Here is a 15,618-nt window from a genome sequence, read left to right as displayed (position 1 = left end):
TGGGGGGGGGGGGGGGGCTGTTTCTCAATCTCACATGCAGGGCAACGATCCGTGGACGAATCTACTACTGGGATATGAGAGAGACAGAAAGATAAACAAAACTGATTGGCCAGAATACCATTTTGTAGTTCTGCTACATCTTTATTGCCATGCTTACAATTACATTTCTGAAAAATGTAACTTGTGAAATCATAAAAGATAAGAAAAGGTGCTGCCCTGATATGAAGGAAATAAAAAGTAAAACTGTAAAAAAACACAATTTTTTAAATGTTTTATGAAAACTGCAGGTACATCCCATTAAATAACCAGCAATCATTCTCTTGAAAAAGAGTGAAAAATCCAAGGAGAGCTAACCATAAAATTTATGTAACGGTAAACATGTACAGCCAGAATAATGATTTATTTGGTATAAATAATTATAATGACTGTTAACCCATGCTCTCTGTGGCAGGGTCCTGTGTACCAGAGTTATAACGTGCAGCCCCAGCTGCAGTACCAGCACGCCCCCCAACAGTTCGCAGCCTCCAGTTATGCACCGAAGCCCTTCCAGCCCAAGACCATGAGTTCATCCCTCAACAACAACCTGTCCGAGCTGGACTCTCTCCTGGCTGATCTGAACGCAGCCCAGGGGTCTGGGGACCTCAACAGTGCAGGTAAGGCATTGTAACATCTTCCTTCCACAATTCTTCAGGTATGGTGGTTTTGCTTTGTACTACAGTATGTGCAAGATATATTGTACAGTGTATCATCATATATCATCATATGGAAGAAATTCAGTGCTGAGATTGTAGGAAAATTGATGAATGGTATAGAAAGATGGTCAGCAAATTAGCATCACGTCAAAAAAAAATGCAGGTGCCATGGCACTGCCTCCTAGTACTAGTCTATTAGTTACTTTTTTTCTGAAGTAGGTTGTACATTGTAAAGGAGCAACCCTTTGGAGAAAAAAAGCAATACAGGCTTCCAAGTTCCAACAAGACTATGGGACCTGACTCGTTCTTGTTTGGAAAAGAAAAAAGCCACAAATCTTCAAGTCGACTTAAGAGGGGACCTATGTTTCCTCAGTAGACCACGAGAAGGCTATATTAGTACAGAAGTGTCTGAAGACTTGAACTCGGTGGCTTAAACTGCTGATCTTAGTCTGCATTTCGCATTTCTGCCTAGCCTAGCAGCTTGTACATAACGACAGCAGTCTGCTTCTTTGCTTTACGGTCTTCTCTTGTTCTGTGTCTTGCCCTTCCTTCCCTCTGGAAGACATCTATCGTAAGATAATCATTGCCTCCTCCTTATGCACTGCCACCTTCTTGGACCCAGCCTTTAAAGGAAGGGAAAGGCCAGCAGCGAAAGAAGGTACGGCTCTCACATGTGCCGTTATTCTTTCATAAGGCTTGTAGTTTTCAGCAGCACAGTCTAGATCTATCTCTTTCTTTTCTTTTTGCCCTGTCGCTTTTAAACATGTACCTTTGAAACAAACTCAAAAATTGTTTTCAAAAATTGACCTGGCCAAGAAGAAACACAAACAGGACTCTTCACAGACACACAGTTACACACAAGCATGACATGCTGTATTTCTCTCACTGAGTCTCAGGTTCAATTCATTCTGGGGCAATGGCTGATCTTCATTGCAATTCCTGCATCAGCCATGTGATTGTCAAAATGTACAATGCCTATTGATGGTACAGGTATAACGTATCAAATGTACAACAATCTGGTGGGCCAGAGAATTACAGACAAAACACATTTTGTCATTTATGTGGGGGTACATGTATCTTCATCTCTCCCATTTTCTCTAGGGAACTGCCACACTAGTCTTATTATCAAGCAGTTCCTTTCTCTTTCGAAAGATACTACTCATTTTCATTGTATCATTTCTTAGGTGTTAGTGATAGCACCTGTTACCTTGAAATTTTTTAGAGCTTTTGAGGTCTTGTTTCAGGAAAAATGTGTACAACATATAATAGAATACAATAATAGAAATCTTACTGTGACACATGTATAGGCAATAGTGAATACTGTTTATGAATGGTCTGGATTTACACAATATGAAAGTCAGAAATATCACATTAGAATATCCCCAATACTACAGTATATATCTCTTTTTTTCTATTTCACTAACATTAAAACCAGGTTTAGGTTTAATCATGTAGCATATATTTCTTCTACATTTGCTAACTTCGCTTCCATCAATCGCTCCATAATTACTAACAGTATGATCCAAATTTTATATCAATGTCTTCTGTACTAATTTAGTTTGTTCTCCTCCGTTCAGCAGGAAGCTTACATGTGTCCACCTCCCCTCCCCACGGCTCCCCGGCCAACAACAAGAAGATCCCTCCGCCCGTGAAGGCCAAGCCAAAGAAGGGGATCTCTGACATCAGGCCTGACGTGGACAGTCTGCTGGATGAGCTGCAGAACGCAGTTCCAACAGGAGCAAAGTAAGATCAGCAGTATAATGGAAGTTTATCTGTGTTGGTAGTTATCATAGTACAATGCTGAACTAACTATTTGAACACAAAGGTACACAGGGATGAAAATTTTGACAGTGGTCATTGAAAATTTGATACATGTGTAGTCATCTTATATTTTTGTACATGTACTAAAAAATCTGGTCTTTGTGGACAGGCATATTTAAGTTGCAGACTTTGCTGTGAAAAGGTTTATAAACTTTCGATGGCTAGCTGGCAAGGCGGCAATAAGTGAATTGTTTGTTCCTCTATTTTATCTCAATAATTGTCTACTTTTCACACAAAGTTCAAGGAGGATAGAAGCGGAAAGGAAAAAAGAAATGCTAGCAATAATACTAACTTCAGTTGTTGTCCAACTGTTTCAGTTCTCCCGGCCAGAGAGCGTCACCGTACAACGACCACGCTCCCCAGCCGCACGCCGCGGTGATTTCCCAGGCTCCCCCGCAGCACGCCGCACCCTCGCCGGTCTCCTCCGGGAGCCAGGCCTCCCCCCGGCCTCGCACCGCCTCCTCCGCTACCAAGGAGCTGGACGACCTGATGGCATCCCTGTCTGACTTCAGGATGCAGAGTACTCAAGTCACACATGTACAGGTAGATATCATCTTCTGATTTATGGCATACATTGGCTGTGATATCATATTTTTTGATATCATGGTGTTCTGGCCTGTGCGATAACTAAGGTTATCAAATGGGGTTCTATTTGGTTATCACATGAGTTTCCGAGTTAGTGTTCGAATAATTCGAACAAATTTACATTAGGCAAGCCATAGGAGCTGCAACGTTGGTGTCAACTCCTGGGAGCAACTCCCCATGACAGAGCTCTTAAAAATTATTGTAGCTCAGCAGATACAAGAAGGTAACATTAGCATTACATTTGTCAGACACTGTAAAAATTTCAGCATGTGTTTTTCCCTCCAGCCTCAGCCCATGCCTGCAGCTCCTGCTGTAGTTGAGGATGCCTACGCAACCCCCAACAAGGCCCGGAGCCCCACTTCCCCCAGCCCTGGGGGTGGGGGGGACTCCCTACCCCGGGGGAGCCAGCTGGACACCATGCTGTCCAACCTGCAGTCAGACATGTCCAGACAGGGTGTGCAGACCGTACAGAAGGGCCAGTGTGCAGCCTGCAGCAAGCCTATTGTCGGACAGGTTTGTTTGCTCGAGCCTTTGTTTATTCGTGAAATAATCTTACTTGAGGTCATGAGGGAAGAGATCAGGGTCAGGCAAAATATAACAGCCTAGAAATCCTACCAAGTTATTGTAGTAGTGTACAATGTAGCTTCATGTACTCACAGTGACAAATACATGTACCTTAATACCTTGATACCCTCCCTAGCAGGCTCTACAACTAGGCTTTTTAGTATGCCCTGTTACAGTGAAACCTAAAGTAGTGACCACCTCTATTAGGACACCCCGGACAATATGATCTCTTTTTGGTGATCCTTTAGACAATTAGGTATTCCCATTGTTATACATGTACATGTAAGCGGTAGGAATGCTGTCTGCAGTGACCACTTGTCCAGACCCCTGTATCAAACCCCTATGTGGTCTTCTTAGATACTGTACAGTTTATTATTTACCAGTTTTAATCCTATTTTGTTCCCTCAGATTGTCACAGCCCTCGGCAGGACATGGCACCCTGAACACTTCACCTGCAAGAACTGCAACGGGGAGTTGGGCACCAAGAACTTCTTTGAGAGAGACGGGACCCCCTTCTGTGAGGAGTGTTACCACAACCTGTTCTCCCCCAGATGTGGCTACTGTAATGGACCCATCCTAGATGTAAGTGCTCTGGACTGTTCCATTAGAAGAGCTTTTAGGGGGAAGATGAGACATCAACTTATGTGGAAGTGTTTTTCATAGATGACTTCTAAACCAGTGCATACATGTAGGTAGTCCCATAGCTTTTTTGATGCTGTAAGGGCAGTGGGTTTCTATTCACTGTGTCAACGAAAGGCATGGTATTGGAAGGCGTAACCCATCCCTCTACCACCTTTTACACAAAAATATACTTTCCCAACCAAAGTCAGGTTCCCATTTTACACCTGGGTGGAGTGGGGAAAGTCATGGAAAAACCTTTCTCAAGTGTACAAGATTGGTGATATGGCAGGATTTGAACCAAAAACCTCTGGCTCCTGAACACCCTTTCCGGTGCATACTAAAACATGTATGTGAGAATCACACCTCTTTTTCTTCCCCAGAAATGTGTGACTGCGCTGGAGAACACCTGGCACCCTGAACACTTCTTCTGCAACCAGTGCGGCCGCCCCTTCGGCCAGGAGGGCTTCCACGAGAAGGACGGGAAGGCGTACTGTTACGAGGACTACTTCGACATGTTTGCTCCCAAGTGCGGGGGCTGCAACAAGGCCATCGTGGATAACTACATCTCCGCACTGAACGGCCACTGGCATCCAGGCTGCTTCGTGTGCAGGGTGAGCATTATTGCTCCGTCTTTTTCTTACCACAGAAAGACATATTTTTTTGTATCGTTCTGTCAAATCATGATGATTAAAGAGTCTTACCCATACCTAGTTATCTTGATGAAAGGCTTTGGCTTTGGAACAGTTAAACTGAGATTTTGATAAGCATAAACTAAACTGGGGTCGTGTGGCGCAGTCGGTAGCGCGTTCGGCTCACACCCCAGAGGTTGTGGGTTCGAACCCCACCTTGTCACCGATCTTGTGCCCTTGGGAAAGGCACTTTACACGATTTTCCTCACTTCACTCAGGTGTAAATGAGTACCTAGCTTCGGCTAGGGACGTCCCTCGGATAGGACGTAAACTGGAGGTCCCGTGTTTGAGGAGAGCCACACCTCGAGCACGTTAAAGATCCCACCACACCTTTCGAAAAAGAGTAGGGGCATGCCCCGGTGTGCGATGGTACAAACACTACTGTATGGAGTTGGTGATTCACTTCAAATCACCCGGACGGAGGCCTGGCGACCTCCGTCATGTATATGCCACATGGTGATTTACATCATTCACCCGGACGGAGGCCTGGCGAACCCCGTCTGTATCAGCCAAATCTTGGAGAGGAGATAGGCGCCGCCAAGATTATAAGCCTGAGGAGTCATCGTGACAAGTCCAGACATGCTGCTGGCTGTCATGATGCCCCTACGGCCGTGAAGGCTATGGGACTTACATACATACATACATACATAAACTAAACTGCAATGGTGTAAAGCAATAGTCATTTATTTGTCTTCATGAATGTGCTGTGATATGAAAATACTATTGTTGCTTTACGGTTTCTTTATGGCTACATTTTTCATTTACTTTTAGCTCAGACAATGGCCAATGTTCAAAAAGGCCGTAAACACTATATTGTATGAAAGGCCAAGAGGTTTATTTTTTTATTTTTCTGTTCTGAATTAGGAATGCCTACAACCCTTCCACGGCGGCAGTTTCTTCGACCATGACGGACAGCCGTACTGCGAGATCCACTACCACGCCAAGCGCGGCTCGCTCTGCTCGGGATGTCAGAAGCCGATCACCGGACGCTGTATCACCGCCATGTCCAAAAAGTTCCACCCTGAACACTTCGTCTGCGCTTTCTGTTTGAAGCAGTTGAACAAAGGAACATTTAAAGAGCAGAATGACAAACCCTATTGTCATCCCTGCTTTGTAAAACTGTTTGGTTAGACTAATGTTGGACGGTAGGACAGGGTTGTATCGTTGTTAAAAGAACAACAAACAGAGATGGTTAGATAGTATGTACTGAGTTAGAATATAGTCTGGAGCATTAACCAATCAGACTGCTGCTTATTGCAAATTGAGCCCTATCTAACCCGTGATTGGCTACTTAATATCCAATCAGCAAAGAGGAAACATTGCTACTATCAGCCGATGAGAGAGATTATTTTCAAACATGTATATTTTAGGTACAATTTTGCTTGATTCAAAATATGAAATTCTGCATAATCTAATTTTTGTTTAGGCCAATAATTTCCATGATGACTATTTCAATCCAAATAGGGTATAAATTTTGAAACATAGAATTTAAAATGACAAGAGAAGATGTTCAGGAAAACATATACAGGGAATTGAATAGAAGAAAAAAAAGATTTAAAAAAAGACACAAATATTTATAAGGATGGGTTGAACCATGCAGTGTTGAAAGGGGGTTACCAAACGTTTGATAGGATATATTCTTTCTTGTCTTTTTGTAGTTGTTAAGGTTAAGGACCTGGAACAATCTATTTCTTCTTGAGGGGTGTATGCTGTGTGGTGAGTTTGGGGAGATGGCTTGTTCTTACAATTCTTAAGGAAATATTCCTCCAAAGTCTAAAAGCATTTTGATTGGTTAACATGGTAGTTTAGGAGTACTCTTTGACTAAAACCTCTGCTCCAAAAGAAGACCAGAGCTTCAATTCCTATTAAGCTTACCGATGCAGACAAATACAGTGTACATTTGCAGTTGTTTTTGTTCTGCCTTGTTGGAAATCCAACTATGTCTGATTTGCCTTTGAAGCTCCATCCTCATGGTCTCAACCAACTTCACACAAATAAACCTCACTGTATAATATATAACTGCCTACTTTACAAGAGATATCACTGATAATAAGTAAAGAATGATTTCCTACATGTACCGTACCACAGAGCATTCAGAGTAAAGTTAAGACAAAAGGTACTGTAGAGGCACTTTGACTTATTAAATGTTCATTGCATCTTATTCATTTATTCAATGACATACATTTATACTCTAACATTAGCCAGTGTTACATATTGTGTATGGCCACTACAATTTGTTAGGTAAATGCTTCTTAGGATACCGTACTTACCCACATATCAGGTTTATTACAATTGCTAAAAAGTGTATTAATTTGGCTGTCAGTAACATCTCTATCTATAAACTTTGACTGTATGCTTCGTAATGCGAATCACGCGAGTATTACGCCTTATTTCTAAGTATGATAATAAATCTATAGGAGAAATGTGTACAAGGTTGCATTATATATGTATGTATCATTTTGGTTGCTTGGTTTGTTGGCTATTTATGTTGTATAAAAATCCTTTTTCCCAATATAGTTTATTGTGAATAATTCCAACTAAATGTGGTAGGGTCTTAGCATTTAGTTGCATGGTGGGTTGTATTCATGTGTATACTGAGAGTGAAGTGGTACAAGGAACAGCCATATTATGATCAGTTAGCTGACATCAGTTTAATTGCCGATGCTTAGTTTAAAAAGAAATAGCAAAACCTTGCAAAATAACATGAAAATAGGGCCTGATTTGAAAGACTGTACCCTGGTACACAGTTTCTGGTAGATACTATTGTCAAATACAAGTTCATACTCCTCCCAATTTTCAGCTTGGCCACTTGCATAATTCTTATTCTGTAATGTCTGAAAAGCTAGAAAACAAACTGAGGTGGCCAAACTTTTGTCAAAGTATCATCAGTGTTACATGTATGCTGTGTAGCTGAGGTATAATTGGGATAGAGTTATGCATACTGTTAATCAACATACACGATAAGTATGGTGTTCTCCACGCTATTTTTATGACAACTTCCATGTGTAAGAAGCAGGTGTGAGTGTATGAAATGTGGTATCTTGCAGCCATGTTGGAATTAGAGGAAGAACATACATTTTTGTAGCAAGAGCACTTACTTAACTGATATGACATCTGATCCGTATTTTATACCTTCAAAATGGTGATTTCTGAATTTCTTGTTGGTATACATGAGTGTGTGCATACTGACTGTTGTCCTCTGGTATACATGTAGCTGTTGTGATGGTTGTGTTAATTCTTACAATTGAATCAAGATTCCACACGTACTGTTTAAGAGCATATTACAATGACAATATGAATATCTGTCTTCTATACTGTTCACTAGCTTCAACTCACAGAAAGATAACCATCATGCTGTCACCTGCCACTTATATTGATTAGTTCTGCATTGACACTGGGACAGTTAATTAATCTCAAAGTTTGTTTCCTTTCATGCGTGGCTTCCATAGTTAGCAAGAAGAAGATCATTCTGCCATAATTGTACTTGTAATTTTATTGAGGCCTGAGTAAAGGAAATGACATGTTGTATTCTGTCATGATTTACATAATGTATGTGCTGTATGCCTGCTAGGATGCTGACTTTACTGTCTTATTCACTTGTCCCTCCACTCCAATCAGATCCCTTTCATTAAATCTATTCTGTTACATTTATAGACAATTTTGTTGGGCCTCTCATTTCATACACGACTTAATTTCTAGTTACAAAAGACATTAGACCACATAGGGTGTCAAATAATACTGGGTACTTTGTAATTAACTGCTTAAAATAATAGCAACAACATTGTCCATTAATGGTTTCTGTCAAAATAAAGTGTTACGGCCTTCAAACTAAAGCATTTCAATTCTTTCACCCTAACAGTCAACTGAAGTCATACATTTTGAAAAAAATCACTTCTCAAAAAAACAACAAGTACAGTATTTAAAAGGGCCTTCTCAACATGCTCAGCACATAACCACACTAACACGTCTTCTTCACACATAAGCCTTGAGGATTTCTTCTAGTTTCTGAAAGGCAGGTTTCTCATCCCCAGAGTTTGCCAAGTCCCGGAAACACTTCACTCTCTCCTCTTTTGACATCTTTCCACACGTGATAAAACGAACGCAGTGTTCCACCAGCCTTTCGCACCTGTGGTGTACAGCGTACAGGTACAGTTTCAACACACTTCCAGGTGATATGTACAATGTTTGCTGTAACATCACGTCTGCCATACTGTCCTGCAGCGTTGGCAGAAGGTACTTGTTAGCCACAGCCAAAATCTCAAGCTCTACCGGCTGTTGTGGCTGGCATGTCCCTACACTGCCCCCCTCCCCCTTGCAAACTATCTGCATTGCTGTACAGTTGTTATGCCGACAGCCATGTACAAAGTGTACAAGGTACAAAAACGCGTCGTGGGAAACACCCGTAATGTTGACCTCGCTCTGGGCAGATTCGGAGTAATGCCCTTCCAACATGGCAGCAAAGACGGCAGATTTCTCAGCTACGACTCTCCTACACCCTGAGACAGTAGTCTTGTCCTCCAGTCTGAAAACCACATCATGTCGGTCCGACAGCGTTACATAACTACACTCAGCTGCGCCTGACTGTATGTGAACAGACTCCACGGCTTTGGTCACATCACTAGTACTTCCTGACATCTCATCTTCTACAGTGTCTGTGTTGCAGTCCTCCTTTGAGTCAGATCCTTCTGCCTCCGTGTCCGAGTCATCCTGGTCCCTCTTGTCCCATCCTGACATCACCATGGTAACGCTATCCACAGCTAGGGACAGCAGGTCGTCTGTGCTGTTCTGAATGATGTCTACAAGACGCTGAAGTCCCCTCTCTTCAATCAGCATCTTTGTTCTCAGGGCTCGGCTCCTGGAAGGGACAGAAAGTAGAAAATTCTGTGAACTGATTGAGAAAACAGAAAATATTCAAATTCTGCAGGTTGATAGCACAAAGACTACAATTTCCAGAAATACAAGATCTAAAATAATCAAAAGAAAACACAGAATGGCATCCTGGAGTAAAATCTGGCAATAGAAGAGTGATAGGAAAATATGTACCACCACATTTTAGTATTTATGTACGTACATGTGTAAGGAAAAGGAGAGGGTTTGTGGATTTAATCTTGCTAGACCGTACTTTCCCATAAATTTCTTGCCCAGGGTTTTATTCATTTCTTTACTTCTATTCTTCAGAAATAGAAAAATAACTTGTACATGTAGGTTATACAGACCTGCAGAGATATGGCAGTGCCAGAGCACACGCAGTCCTCTCCACATCTGTGACTGCGGAAAGGAGGTGGGTTAGAATCCCGTTGCCATATGACGACTCCGCTTGCACACTCAGGTTCCTTAGGAGAGACAACCCAACACCGTACTGATGACTCTCCACCCTCCCATCTCCATTGTCTTCTTTTTTTTTTCTTGGTGTATCGCACACAGAACTTGACTCCTTCATGGCTTCTTGGTCTTCCTTGTCTTCAATGCTTGTGTTATCTGTGCCAACTGTTTCCCCCCTGTTCTCATCAGCTGTAACATTCTGGGTGCTGTTATGATGTTCGTGGTTGGATGCTGACATGAGAGTGTTGTGTATCTTATGCAGAGCGTGTGCCGTTATGAAGGCTTCGAAACAGTTGGGATTGCAGGTGAGGCGGTTTAGGATGCGTGTGCAGCGGGGGTTCGGGTGCGGGGCCGAGTGGATGTAGTCCACCAGTCCATTCACACACTGTTTGGTCACCAGGCAACCACTGGGATCTACCATTTGGGAGTATCTAGAGAGGAGGAGCAGGATGTTGTGCTCCATGTCTTTGGGCTCTTCCACTCTGATCACCAGGGGGGCACAGGATAGAGAGGAGGGATTCAACATGTGGTCTGTTGTTAAGGGAATGAGTCCAACAGGGCTGCCTGGTACTACGTCCCCCGTTAGGCTTTCATTGGTTTCTTCCCTTCTGACCCGTGCAACGGGGCTGCCATCTGGACTTCTGTTGCCTGGCTGAGTCCTGGGACCCGGGCTAGAGCTCGGACGCCGCCTCTTCCTGGGAGGACTAGACGGGGAGTATTCCCGGGATGCGTCTGTCCTGATAGGCTGAAACGTGGTTGACTCTGGACCGTCCTCTGAGACAGACACAGGAGAACAGGGAGGTTCCTGCATGCTGGTGTCTACAGATGTTGAAGGCTCCAGCCGTGCCGCCTCCTCAACACTTTCAGAGCTGCTCTCACTATCATCTTCTGTTTCCGGTAGTGTTTTGTCCTCCTCAGTCCAGTGAATCTGCGGGCTGAACACTCGTGGTGCGAGTTCCTCGTTTCCATCGCTTGAGTCGGAGCAGGACACTGTGCTGCTGGCTGGCGACCACTGCGGGCTGGCAGGCCCCGGACTGAGCTGGCCGAGCTCAGCGGAATACTCAGGCTGCTGCTGCAGCCAGGTCTGCATGCTCACAAAGCTGGAAGCCTTATTGGACGGTGTCAGGGGATCGGGGAAGCGGTTAAACTCTGTTGGGAAGTCGCAGGAGGCAGAAAACCAAGCAGACGAGGGGGCAGGCTTGCCAATTCCTTTGGATGATCCTTCCTCTGTAGATGAGACGTTAACACTGTCCAGTAATTTAGTCATCAACAGAGGAATAAGTCCCTCCCCTCGTAAGACCTCTAAGCTGGGCTCATCGTAGAAAAAGCAGAGGAAAGTCCCCACAAGTCTCTCATGGACATCTTTACAAGATGGAGACTTTAACAGAGAAACCAGAAGCTCGAGTCCTTTGAGTTCTCTGATTCTGAGCCTGTTGATAGCCTCCCTGCAGCACAAACATAAGGCATTCACCAAAGGTAAAACATTAGAGATGTTCTGACTGGCCTTTATCTCTTTCACAAAGACTTGTATCCCGCCTGCGTTTCCGATATCGGGCCTAACGCTGCCATGGGAAGCCAGGTTTACGAGCGAGAGTAGGGCTTGCTGCTTTATGACTGGTTTGACATGCGAGGCCAGTTCCACGAGCGAGGATATCCCTGTCCCCTCCGAGACTTGCCGCGCGCACTCGAAGGTGCAGTTCTTGGTCAGCTGGGTGACCGTCCTCACAGCTTGGGTCACAAGTGGGACGTCGTCCAGCTTCAACAGTTCCACCACAGCCTGGAGGCCTTCACAGCGTATCACCTCATCTCTGTGCTCCTCAGTGTCCACGAGGTTTCGGATAGCCCGGACTACACTCTGGCGACCCTCGCTGCTCTCCGTGCTGTTGAGAACGTCGATTAATGCGGGGATGCCCTTGAGACTGTGGATGACCTGGGCGTTGGTGGCATCTAGAGCGAGGTTGGCGATGGCTCTGGACGCTCGGTTCAGCAGGCTGTCTGATTTCAACACCTTCAGGAGGGTCACTAGGAAGGGAAAGGAAAATTATGCAAAGCTAAAGGTCTGAAAAGGCTTTTATCTTTAAGCAGATGTTGGGGTTGACATTGGATGTCCTTGGTCTGACAAGCACTGGGCAGGACGTCTGAAAACATGACACTCTTCCACCCAACATCTGCCTGAAGACTCATATATGAAAATGATTTTCTTCTGTGGTTTATCTCATTGAAAACATAAGGAAATGTATACTTCATTTATACTTTATTTATTTCAAACCTAGGTAGCCAGAGTATAACGTGATGGTTAACTAAGAATATGAGGGACCAGAAAATAAAATATGACCCACAACCCCTCGGTTCTACAATAGAACATTCCTAAATGTTGGTGTTTGTTTCCACAATCAATACACAGCACTTTAGCAGGTAACATTATACTGCTCAGTTACTTCTTTTAGCACTCCGATCATCCATGTCATTTCAAAGCAAAAGTTCCTCAAAGACACCTGTAATGCCCAGAGAACTTGTTTTTCACACTGACAACCTTAAACCCCCCGCAAAACGTGGTACAGCCTGCCTAATGTATGCATTTAGATTTTCCCGTCTAAATAAGGATATAGCTAATGGACATATTTGGCATAGGAAGGTTCGATTCATAAAAAGGGGAGGATATAAAATTGATGTCTCACCTAGTGGTGCCAGTCCTCTTGTTTTCCGCACCTTAGGTTAAAACAACATAATTGTGATTGTAAGAAATAGTAATTGCTAATTACAGTTGTGTAAATTGAGACAAATAAGGACCTAAAATAAAGACATAAAATACCTCACGCCTTGTCTCCCCCTCCATACAACAGTTGGCCAGGATGCTGAGAGCTACGTCAGCAATCTTCGGGTTAGGCCGCTGAATTAGCGAAATTAACGCCTGAATCCCACCCAATTCGCGAAATTTAGACACCCCGCCTTCCCTTTTTATACATTCCGTCCGAATCTTGACCAGAGAATTGTAGACAGCGTGGTTTGTGCCCCTTTTTAGTTGCCAAATCGCTTGCGAGACGGGGTCATTTTCGACCGTCGCCATCTTGGATCTTCTTGGCACTGTTCGGGCGATACCATTTCAAGATTTTAGGGATACTCTTTAGCCAAGACACTCAAGCCTCCTTTGTATAAAATGCTGATGCCCGTGGTCCCTGTATTGCAACTAACTTTCAGACCGTATACTTTTATCAAGTTTTACGGAAAGCGCAAGTATTTCTTGTAAAAATATAATAACACTAACTAGATTGCTATTGATAGATATATCAAAAGCGCCACACTGAAAACTTTGTATGTATTGCAGTCATAGTTACAGGTGAAACTGGTAACTTACACCCTCCCAAGCAGGGTCAGTGGGGTAGGCTCTTTTGGGCCGCGCCACTGACCCTGCTCGGGAGGGTGTATGTACTTAAGCTTCTTATGCATCCGATTATTGTACAACAAGCAGAGTTCCCTGTACTTACATACCATATCTTTCTATCATAACACTCTGGTATGAGGCTATGGTAACCCACATCACACAGATTCTGAATCTTCTTGTCAAATAAAACTGTATTTAAACTACTTCAAAAAGCAATATACATGTATGATGAATTGTTTATTCCTTCTACAAAGTTTTTTTTACAGAATCACTGATTATGGAGGCATTAAAAATGTGACAATAAAGTTTTCTAATCCATCTCTACATGAGGTTTTTTTTATGCTTAAAGTTACAAATATCATAAGCTTTCAGTAGGTAATCTTCTTAAAATAAACAATAGACATCTTCAGTACTACAGGTATATGTCTAGTTGAAGTCCATCTTTCACTTTAATAGTCAAGGAAATGGGGTTCTTTTTGGTTGGTCAGTGGTTTTGCAGGAACAAAGGGATACCTTTTTACAAGTTGAGCTTGGTGGCCACCTAGAACTAGGCCTTCTAAAAGACATCATGTAGAATTGCAAATTCAGACCTCTTTGTTCTGTTACAATGTCATACTTGAACTTTTTCAGTCACCTACTTTTCTCAGTGAATGGAAGTGATGCGTGAAATGGAACAGAACATTGTAATGATACAATATCACTTAAAAGGGGCAGTATGTGGACATCACTTTAATATTTAAGACAAATTCTCCAAAAACAACGTTGCACAAAGAGGGCAGAATAGACTCAAAGATATCTTGAGTTACAAAGTATGAGCTGAGACATTGAACAGTTTCCTTATCATCTATTCTTCTGTCAGTCTTAAGTTCTGCTCCTGCTCTACTTCTTCCTTCCTCCTCTCTCCTTCAGTGCCAGTTGGATGGTTGCTCCGTGGGTCATGTTGTAGAAAGCCAGGGTGTTGGAGTCCTTAATAAAGATACCCTGCAGAACACAAACAATAACATGACTGTCACTACCTTCCTCTCTTGTGAGGAAAAGGTACATGTAACTTAGCAAAAGTGTGAAGATTTTGATCAAAACTTTTATCATGGTTGATACATGTGTACGTCAGTGAAGGTTAGACATCCAGGTAATAAGATACAAAGATTTTGGAAATCATACCCAGTTGCTTGAGTAACTATTTTTTGGCGTGATACATGTGTAGTTTTTAGTTCCTTTGTCATGTTTTCTTTGCCAATGCTTTCATGGCAGTAAGGGAATGTACAGCTTAACAAATAAACATTTAACAATGATGCCCTATACAAAAAGTCTATTCCAGCTATAGTCGCATGGTTGCATCACACTTGCCACAAGTGTATTTGGGCAGAGATAAAGTCTTACCTCATACTGTAGCTTCTGTTTCCCAGCAGGCATTGCCAGAGCCTCGTGGATCTTAGCCTTGATAACAGACACCTGAGGAAAAAAACACGAGATAGTTTCAAGTTTTGTCAGTGTCAACATCTTCATTCTTCCAGATACAAGGCAGAAAAGTCGAGATTCAAGTAAATTATCAGCTTCATTTACTTAGCCTGGGTGCCAGACTGTTGCAAGGGCTGGTAGCCTGGTACACAGGCTAGCTCATGGCTTCAGAGCTAACATGTCCCCTGGGGACAGTCTGGCATCCAGATCACATTTAGTAGTCATTTTCATCATAGTACATCAAAGGATTGTCAAAAAATGTTAGTCCAAGTTTCAGTCTTCAAATCTATCAAAGTTAGACTCACGGTGTCTGTGACCGGCAGGGTGAAGGTCAGGGTCTGTCCGTTCAGGTTCCACTCGCTCTTGTCGTCCATCTTGGGCACAATGACCTTGAACGTGACAGGACCCTTGTTCCTCTTCAGGAACTCCTCTTCCGACACCAGCGTGTCCTCTGTCTTCTGTTTCTTGGCTGCCGGCTCCTCTG

General features: G+C 43.1%; 3 protein-coding genes across 3 annotated transcripts in view; 1 reads left to right on the top strand and 2 right to left on the bottom strand.

The window, feature by feature from the left end:
* The window catches only part of LOC109464298 (paxillin-like), a 31,139-nt gene extending 22,517 nt beyond the window's left edge, over nt 1-8,622 (top strand). The window contains exons 5-11 of the mRNA XM_019761254.1: nt 452-653; nt 2,270-2,435; nt 2,831-3,056; nt 3,384-3,611; nt 4,071-4,244; nt 4,664-4,894; nt 5,837-8,622. Coding sequence (XP_019616813.1) covers nt 452-653; nt 2,270-2,435; nt 2,831-3,056; nt 3,384-3,611; nt 4,071-4,244; nt 4,664-4,894; nt 5,837-6,103 — 1,494 coding nt within the window. The 3' untranslated portion in view covers nt 6,104-8,622. The remainder of the gene's footprint in view (nt 1-451; nt 654-2,269; nt 2,436-2,830; nt 3,057-3,383; nt 3,612-4,070; nt 4,245-4,663; nt 4,895-5,836) is intronic.
* Nucleotides 7,799-13,509, bottom strand: LOC109464288 (armadillo repeat-containing protein 5-like). The gene is made up of 4 exons (XM_019761244.1): nt 13,107-13,509; nt 12,973-13,003; nt 10,189-12,316; nt 7,799-9,827 (listed from the first exon to the last, which is right to left on the bottom strand). The coding sequence occupies exons 1-4, from the start codon at nt 13,359-13,361 to the stop codon at nt 8,945-8,947; spliced, it is 3,297 nt and encodes a 1,098-aa protein (XP_019616803.1). The 5' UTR covers nt 13,362-13,509; the 3' UTR covers nt 7,799-8,944.
* A 385-nt stretch (nt 13,510-13,894) lies between these two features.
* LOC109481122 (splicing factor 3A subunit 1-like) overlaps nt 13,895-15,618 on the bottom strand; it is a 7,022-nt gene continuing 5,298 nt past the window's right edge. The window contains exons 11-13 of the mRNA XM_019783988.1: nt 15,440-15,615; nt 15,057-15,128; nt 13,895-14,657 (exon numbers count right to left, since the gene is read on the bottom strand). Of these exons, the coding sequence (XP_019639547.1) occupies nt 14,556-14,657; nt 15,057-15,128; nt 15,440-15,615 (350 nt within the window). The 3' untranslated portion in view covers nt 13,895-14,555. The remainder of the gene's footprint in view (nt 14,658-15,056; nt 15,129-15,439; nt 15,616-15,618) is intronic.

This window comes from Branchiostoma belcheri, unplaced genomic scaffold (assembly GCF_001625305.1).
Source record: "Branchiostoma belcheri isolate BF01 breed outbred unplaced genomic scaffold, Haploidv18h27 scaffold1, whole genome shotgun sequence".
NCBI lineage: Eukaryota > Metazoa > Chordata > Leptocardii > Amphioxiformes > Branchiostomatidae > Branchiostoma > Branchiostoma belcheri.
Note: the sequence above shows the minus strand (reverse complement) of the source record. Positions and strands in the feature narration are given on the sequence as shown.

Excerpts from the sequence above, each read along its gene's own strand:
- LOC109464288 (XM_019761244.1), bottom strand. The coding sequence starts at position 13,361 with ATGGCGACGGTCGAAAATGACCCCGTCTCGCAAGCGATTTGGCAACTA. Across the intron at positions 13,004-13,106 it reads AGGGGGAGACAAGGCGTGAG|GTGCGGAAAACAAGAGGACT; the intron begins GTATTTTATGTC and ends TTTTAACCTAAG. Across the intron at positions 12,317-12,972 it reads AAGAGGACTGGCACCACTAG|TGACCCTCCTGAAGGTGTTG; the intron begins GTGAGACATCAA and ends TTCCCTTCCTAG.